Source organism: Aulonocara stuartgranti (genome assembly GCF_965226115.1).
Source record: "Aulonocara stuartgranti genome assembly, chromosome: 3".
Taxonomy (NCBI): Eukaryota; Metazoa; Chordata; class Actinopteri; order Cichliformes; family Cichlidae; genus Aulonocara; species Aulonocara stuartgranti.
This window is the reverse complement of record NC_138941.1, coordinates 66062124-66069946: the sequence shown is the minus strand read 5'-3', so window position 1 is coordinate 66069946 and position 7823 is coordinate 66062124. Positions and strand designations below refer to the sequence as shown.

The following is a 7823-nucleotide window of genomic DNA, read 5'->3' as shown; positions in this document are numbered from 1 at the left end:
TAATTGCAGACTGGGATTTCTAATCAATTTAAAAGTTTTTAAGCATACCTGAGACCAGAAGTTTTGGTCTAAACTGACTGATAAATCTGCTTCCCACTTTGCAATAGGAAGGGATATTGATTCATCTAATTTAGAAAGTGTTCTGTATATTTTAGATAATAATTTGGGGGATTTAAGAGTAAGGAAATGTGCCGCACTTGGTGGTGTTTGTAATTCAACTTGACTGAGGTTAAATTTCTTTTTTATTATGGATTTAATTTGTTGATATTCTAAAAACCTTGTCTTGTTGATCCCATATTGTGCAACTAGTCTGTCAAATGGGATAAATTCTGTTCCCTCTAATATATGTTCTAAGTATTTAATTCCTTTACAACTCCATTCTGGGAAATTAATCATATTATTGTTTTGTAATATGTCAGGGTTATTCCAGATAGGTGTACGTTTGCATGGGATTAGTGAAGACTCCGTTATTTTTAGAAACTCCCACCATGCTGTCAGAGAAAAGCTGATGTTGATACTTTTAAAGCATTCATGTCTTTTGATGTTTGAGCTAATAAATGGTAGGTCTGAAATCTCTAGATCCTTGCATAGTGCCTGTTCAACATCTAGCCAGGGCTCATCTAGGAAGGTATGTTTTGACCATTCTGAGATGAACTGAAGCCTGTTGGCTAAGAAGTATTGGTGAAAATTAGGCAGATCTAATCCTCCTCTATCCTTGGTTCTTTGTAGCGTTTTTAAGCTGATATGCGGGGGTTTATCTTTCCAAAGGAATTTGGAAATATATGAATCCAGAGATCTGAACCAATCTTGTGATGGTTTGTTAGGGATCATCAAAAATAAGTAATTTATTTTTGGCAAGATCATCATTTTTATAGTGGCGACCCTTCCCATGAGTGATATGGGTAAAGATTGCCATCTAGTCAGATCGCCTTCTACTTTCTTTAGAAGTGGGATGTGATTTAATTTAGTTAAGTCTGGAAGCTTAGGAGAAACATTAATACCTAAATATTTAATATTTCCGGATTGCAGTGGGGCAGAGGAAGAATTATGGAAGGAGCAGTTAATGGGGAGAACTGTAGATTTTGGCCAGTTAATTGAATAATCTGAAACTCTTGAAAACCAGTTTATTAGAGTAATTACCTCAGAGAGGTTGGTTTGTGTGTTTTGCAGAAAAAGCAACACATCATCCACATAGAGACTGATTTTATGTTCTATGTTCTTACATTTTATGCCCTTAATTGTTGTAGCCTGTCTAAATGCTGCTGCTAGAGGTTCGATAAAAATTGCAAAAAGTGAAGGGGAGAGTGGGCATCCCTGCCTGGTGCCCCTCAGGAGACAGAAGCTGGAGGATGTCTGGTCATTTGTTCTGATACGAGCTGTTGGGGAATTGTATAATATTCTTATCCAGTTTATAAATGAGTTTCCAAAACCAAATTTGTGTAAAGTTGCGAATAAAAATTTCCAGTTAACTCTGTCAAATGCTTTTTCTGCATCTAGAGATAATATTATGGTTTCAACGTTTTTATTGTATGAGTAGTCTATTAAATTAAGTAATCTACGAGTGTTTGTTGAGGAGTGCCGACCTTTTATGAAACCAGTTTGGTCAGGATGAATTAAGAGGGGGGTCATTTTCTCTAATCTCTTTGAGAGAGCTTTGCAGATTATTTTAAGGTCTACATTTAAAAGAGAAATTGGACGATAGCTTGAGGGAAATAAAGGGTCTTTGCCTGGTTTTAGCAGGAGACTAATGTTGGCAGAATTCATATTTGGTGGTAGTCTGCCATTTTCCTCGATTTCCTGCAACATTCCGTGGAATACTGGTGCCAGAATTGTCCAGAATTCTTTGTAGAATTCTGCAGGGAAGCCGTCTGGACCTGGAGCCTTATTATTGGGCATACTTATCAGGGCTTCCTGGAATTCACTTGCCGTCAGTGGGGAATCCAGTTCCATTGCTTGACTGTCTAGTAATTTTGGGAGAGTTACGTCAAGAAACCGATCAATTTCATTTTTAGATGGGTTTATTTGTGGTGAGTATAAAGTTTCATAGAAATCCCTAAAAGTGTTGTTTATTCTTCCAGGGTCATATATTGTGTTCCCCGATAAATCTTTAGCAGCACGGTCCGTGTACTTTTCGGTATTTGAAGTTTTGTTTCAGAAACCAAAACGAAAAAACGATATTTAAAAGAATTTTCATTTTTTAAATTTTTGATAAAGAATAAAATGGGCGAAAATAACTTGTTTTTTCATTCGGTGGTAACAAATAGCCGTCATACACTTAAAATTAGACGTGCTTTTTTGGATTTCTTCGTGATTCAAATAATGAAAGTATACTAGCGCAAAAACAAAAAAATAGACGCATTTTCAATGTCTGAAACGGGAAGTACTTCTTCTGCGCGTTTTTTTATGGCGCGCGCACACCGTCCCCCACACAAGAGATCGACGGCCTTAAAGTTACACTGGAATAAACAGAGAATGGACCATTACGTTGTTTTTAGGAAAACTAAGAGAGTGACACTCCGGGACGAAGACATGACTGCAGAAAAACTGGGTCGCATCTTTCAGGTAGATATGTAAACTTCGCAAACTTTGCTTTCAGCAGTTTTTTTATGAACGTTATTGTTCTTCCTTACTGCGGAACGGCTAACGTTAACATTTGGTGATTTCATGTAGGCCTACTTTTACTAATACTATGTCTAGCCGTCTTCATTGTGCTAATATGTGAATTGTGCACATGTGCTAATGTGTAAATAGTTATTCATTGACTTTTACCGGCTACTAGCTAATAAGTAAGCCTTTAGAGCCTATTAACCGTGTGCACAGGAGTAACACGTTAGCAGAGCAACGTGATTTACGGAAACTTTTCTTAAACAGGTATCCGCGCATACTCTGTACATCACGGATGATTCAAACGTGGCTATGTTCCCCGGTGCGGTCTCTGGTGTTTTCAGCGCATTAGACCTTACACCCAGAGGTCACTATGAAGTCCACGGAGAAGACATGGAGTCAATTCCAACAGCAGGTTCCAGCGGGCAGCGTTTTGCATTTATGCGAGCACCAGCTGTGGCAGCGTCTGCACCTTCACGTTCACAGCAGGCTACTTCAAGTTCCCCTATGTCCTCCAAAACATTTCAGAGGTAGGATGAGTCTGTGTTCTTGAATATTAAATTACAGAACAGGCAAAATAAAAAGAAACATAAGGTGCATGGATAGTTGAATTGTTAAGAATAGCAAAGCTGTTTTAGTACAATTTGCCTATAGCAATCACTGAATGGATTTGTGGCCTGCTGTCTTTTACAAGATATGTAAAATTATTATGTTTTGTTTTACAGATCAGTGTACTTTGCAGATGTAGTTGGTGGGAGGTTGATTCCCAATAGAATGGTGGTTGTACGATTCCTGGAGTCTGAGGCTACGCTTCAAGGGATAGTAGGAAAAGTGCAAGATGCCATTGGTAATTACAACCCAATAATTTTGACAGATGCACAGGGCAATGCAATTCTGGAGTCGGAGGGCACAACAGGTGAGCCATAATATTACAGCTAAAGCCCATATCTTATGGAGAGACATGTCTTACCAGACTCTTTGTAATATTTATTGGGTAATATGGTATTGGCTTCTAAACAGGTTTCTTTGGTTTTGTTTTTCATCTGTAGGGTCACAGTACTGGAGACAAAATGCACGAAAAATTCTTGCTGTGCCTGAACAAGACTTTAATTGCCTCCAGGGAACAAAGAGGAAGAAACTGAGGTATGTGAATAAATATGTATATACTATAGGATGAACATCAATATAGAAGAATTAATTTGATTTAAATCCTATAATAGCAGTAAGACATCACTACATAAATCATCATCTATCAGTAAGTGATGTGATGTTTCTTTAAGCCAGTAAGTAGCTTTGACATCTGATTATCCATTTTTATTTGTAGCAGCGGTAAAGATGATGACAGTGCCAGTTTGGGAGAAGTGAGTGACAAAATAGAAGAGTTGGTGTTGGCATCTCAAAGTCTGCCAGCTGTCACAGCAGCAATCAAAGAGCTCACTGATCTTGCAGTTGCCCAGAAAGTCACAACCCCCAAGCTGCAGACACTCAAGGAGGGATTTAGCTGCGTGGTTTGTATGAGTATGTTCAAATGTTGCTTAGTAAATACATTACATCTACACTAACATTTTAATTACAATTAAAACAATGTCAAACCACATTCAATCATTACTTTGGACAAACATTTTTTTACCAAACATAGGCTCTTTATTCAGCAGTGTCCATTTAAATACTTAGGCACAGACAATCAAGATGCAGGTCTACTGTAACATAACATTCAAAAGTTTACATGCACATTTAATTTGGGTTCTCCTTGCAATCTTGACTATGAAAGTATAGCTTTTCAAATTGATTACAATGTCAGTATGGGTGACGGTACACTGTTCACAGTAATGTAAAACTAAAAAGTTCACATTTAAAATGGGACTGTAGTTGCATATATTGAATCAAGTACCTGTAACTTTTTCATTTTTCTTGCTTGCTAATTGAGAAAATGTACTGATTTTGCCCCTCATCAATTATAGACAAAAATATAGACAGGGACTTTCTCAGAACAGCGTGAACAAGAGGAATTACAGAATAACCAAAAATATTCTGCATGCTGTCTGTAAATTTATGTCAAGACTGACTTTGAACCTATAGTTTGAACTAAATTCAACATAAATGGATAACAGTCTCACTTATCTGATTTACTTTTGCAGACATCATTGAGGATCCAGTGTTCTCACTGTGCTGCAGAAGCATTATTGGCTGCAAGACATGTGTGGAACAGTGGCAAGAGACATCACAGCACTGTGCAAAATGCAGGGAGAGTAACAACGGAGTTCTACAAATTACTGGTCTAACAGCTGCATTTTCTGTATTGAAATCTTTTTTTGCAGAGGAGTAATGTAGTGTGTACACACAAATGTTTACAGTCAGTTGATTTTTTTTTTGTCTGTTCTGTACAGTTTACAGATGCAGTGGTTCATACATTTCTCTGAGTTATGTTTATGAGACAGAGCAGAGCTTCTTTGTATGGCATAAAGTCACCATTTACGGCTCTAAAAAACAAATGTGAAATATCAGGATATTTTTCTGCAAAATGACTCTCTGTTCTAAGTTTGTCCTGTTCGGTTGTGAAGGGATCAACTCCAAAAGTCGAATATTCTTTGAGTGCAGATCCCAAGTGCTGCCTGTAAAGGTCTGCTGCTTCAAGTGCATTTGGCAAGAGCTCTGGAGAAATTCTTCTTTTACACCCATGTTCTGCAAAGTGATTTGGTATGCCTTTTCCTGTAAAAAATAGAGGAGGTGTTTAAATGTTCATTATCAGGGTTGTAAGCAATCTGACTTTTTTTTTTTTTTTTTTTTTTACCTGGGATTCTATGAGCATTCCATGATTCTACCACACTTGCAAGACCAATGTTACACAGCTGACAGGTTAGATTGGACACACAGTATCGCACAAGGTTATCCTCCATATCTATCTCCTCCTGGTCCATCAGCTGGAGTAGGGCAGTTTTTAGTGGGTAGTTGACACGGTTGTTGATTTCAGGCCAAATCCTTTCAACTGTGTGGTTCTAAAAGAGTTAAAAGAAACATGTCTTAAATGTACGTAGTAGTACACGTAATAGTATAAGAATTTCAGCTGATGTTAATGGTACTTAAATCTTACTCTTGTGGATGAGGTCTGTAAATAAGGCAGTCTCTCCTGATTGAAGCGATGATGTGACAGCATCTCTTGCATGAACAGTGTTAAATAAAATTCCTTTCCATGGTCTACTCGCACCTGGTCCCACATACCATAGGTGATCACTGCAGGTCTGGTACAGGAAAAATAAAGAACATTTATTAACTATTTTGCTTTAAGACCAGCAAAGGTGTTATTATTTTGAATGTATTCATTCATGTTTTTTTTGGGTAATATTTTAGTTGTAGTAGGACAACATATATTTCTTAAGTTTCTTTGCAATGTCACTGTCATGCTCAGACTTTAGATGTATGTCAGAACAATTGAAAGATATGTGGAAATCCAAGAACCTTGTTCCATTCATAAATGAACACTGATTAATTGCAATAAAGTAGTTAAATGATTCATGTGCAATTCCATTTTATTTATTTTTACATTAATAGAAAATGTTGATCAAAATGTTTGGTAAGTTCTTAATATATTATATTCAGGAACATAACCAGACCCATCTGTTGCATGTCTAATTTAAATTCAAATATTGTAAATTTGGGTGCAGCTCATGTCCAATATGACTAACATGTCCATCAAAACACTTAAGATGAAATAAATGGTTTGAGAGGTTGTATTACCTGAAAACATATTCATAGATGCTCAAGTTGTTTTTGATTGGCATTGTGGAATGACTCACAATCTTTTTACTGAATCCATCTACAGCTAAAACATGGGTGACTCCAAACATTACAAGTTTCTCGTTTTGGTCCAGGTGAACCTTGTGCCCCATGCATTCAGCATGGTACGGTGTGGGATTAAGATTCCGAGCTCCCTTACAAAAAAATCACAAAAATAAATGACAGCTGACTGGATAAAGGCAGATTTGATCATACGTTTGAGGAAGAGTCAAGTAACTGTTAAAGCAGGGCGTACATCTGTTAAACAGAATTAGGCCCTACCATTACATGATGTATATCACAAATATGACAAAGAACATTGGAATACAGTTCTAGTGGAAGATTAAATAACATAGGCTACCTGGCGTCTTGCTTCATGATAAGGTTGATGCACCTCTCTTAAAATTGACCCAATTCGTCCCTCTGCAGCATGTACCCCTTTTGTGGACAGATAGCCCTTCATCATTTTGCGGCCATATGTTGGGCCCACCTGTTTAAAATAAAAGATCATGCTACTACTAGAACAACAAATGTAAAGTAGCTTATTCTGAAAGCAAATGTGTAAAGCTAAAGTATTGTGCTAATTAACTGTACAAATACCAGTGAGAGACATCTTTAAAATAACTAACGTTACCCACCACCCGCAAGACGCTAAAACGCGCGGGCGCGCGCACACAGTCTAGACTAACCCCCTTACAACCCAGTTAAGACAACCATACACAGTCATAAGGTGAAGGAAGAAAGTACCTTACCTCATTTATAGCTTGTGTCACCTCAAGCTCCAACCGTGTGTCCGAGAGTCGACAGCTAGTGATTTGCTCAGCACAAAACTTTCTAACATTTCTCGCAGAAAATCCTCTCACTTCCCCGTGTTCATATGACAGACGCTCTGATATAATTTCCGATGACAGGCCTTGTTTTGCCATCTCCATGATCACGTCTGAGTATTTTTCCAACGTCATGATGTCCACACTACAGTGTTTGCCATAAGTTTGCGCATCACTTGTACAGGTTGTTGACCTACTAAAACTTCCGGTTCAGACAAAATAAATAAAGGGCCCTTTCTCGTTCTTTTTTCTTGGGTTTTTCGTTTCTGATGTGCGAAAGGACAAAATGAAAAAAACAATTGTTTTACGTTTTTCATTTTAGCTTTTTAAGTTGAGAATTAAATAAGTGTCTCATTTTCTTTTTTAAATTATACTTTCTGAAACGAAACTTCAAATACCGAAAAGTACACGGACCCAGCACATATAGTTGTTTTTTCTTTATTTATTTTTAACTGGTTAGCTAGAAATCGACCTGATTTGTTACTGTGTTCAAAATTCTGCAAGCGAAGTCTTTGTATAAGGAATTGTGTTTTTTTATTAATAGTTTCATTTAATTCTAGTTTTGTCTTGCATATTTTGTTCAATGTTTCCTGATCTTGGTTGCACGCGTAGGCTTCT

The 7823-nt window shown here is 37.3% G+C and overlaps 1 protein-coding gene and 1 long non-coding RNA gene across 4 annotated transcripts; one reads left to right on the top strand and one right to left on the bottom strand.

Annotated features, from left to right (window-relative positions):
* Window positions 1-2139: 2139 nt before the first annotated feature.
* LOC309696355 lies at window positions 2140-3848 on the top strand. Its single transcript, XR_014273438.1, has 4 exons — window positions 2140-2562; window positions 2872-3134; window positions 3330-3520; window positions 3654-3848. It is a non-coding gene; the product is annotated as an uncharacterized lncRNA (long non-coding RNA).
* Window positions 3849-4996: 1148 nt separating this feature from the next.
* Window positions 4997-7545, bottom strand: LOC309694176 (uncharacterized protein). Of its 3 annotated transcripts, XM_082514021.1 has the most exons (6): window positions 7131-7545; window positions 6740-6868; window positions 6340-6533; window positions 5696-5843; window positions 5396-5600; window positions 4997-5313 (listed from the first exon to the last, which is right to left on the bottom strand). In XM_082514021.1, the coding sequence occupies exons 1-6, from the start codon at window positions 7338-7340 to the stop codon at window positions 5009-5011; spliced, it is 1191 nt and encodes a 396-aa protein (XP_082370147.1). In that variant the 5' UTR covers window positions 7341-7545; the 3' UTR covers window positions 4997-5008. The 3 variants fall into 3 exon arrangements, 1 of the variants encoding a protein (XP_082370147.1); XR_014272812.1 differs by lacking the exons at window positions 4997-5313; window positions 6340-6533; window positions 6740-6868 and having other exon boundaries at window positions 5484-5843; window positions 7131-7203; XR_014272813.1 differs by lacking the exons at window positions 4997-5313; window positions 6340-6533; window positions 7131-7545 and having other exon boundaries at window positions 5484-5843; window positions 6740-7119.
* Between the last annotated feature and the right edge of the window lie 278 nt (window positions 7546-7823).

What these genes read in the sequence shown, in the direction of transcription:
- LOC309694176 (XM_082514021.1), bottom strand. Translation starts at nt 7,340, where the DNA reads ATGACGTTGGAAAAATACTCAGACGTGATCATGGAGATGGCAAAACAA. An exon ending in TGACACAAGCTATAAATGAG is followed by an intron (nt 6,869 to 7,130) that starts GTAAGGTACTTT and finishes TATTTTAAACAG; the next exon opens with GTGGGCCCAACATATGGCCG. An exon ending in ATCATGAAGCAAGACGCCAG is followed by an intron (nt 6,534 to 6,739) that starts GTAGCCTATGTT and finishes TTTTTTTGTAAG; the next exon opens with GGAGCTCGGAATCTTAATCC.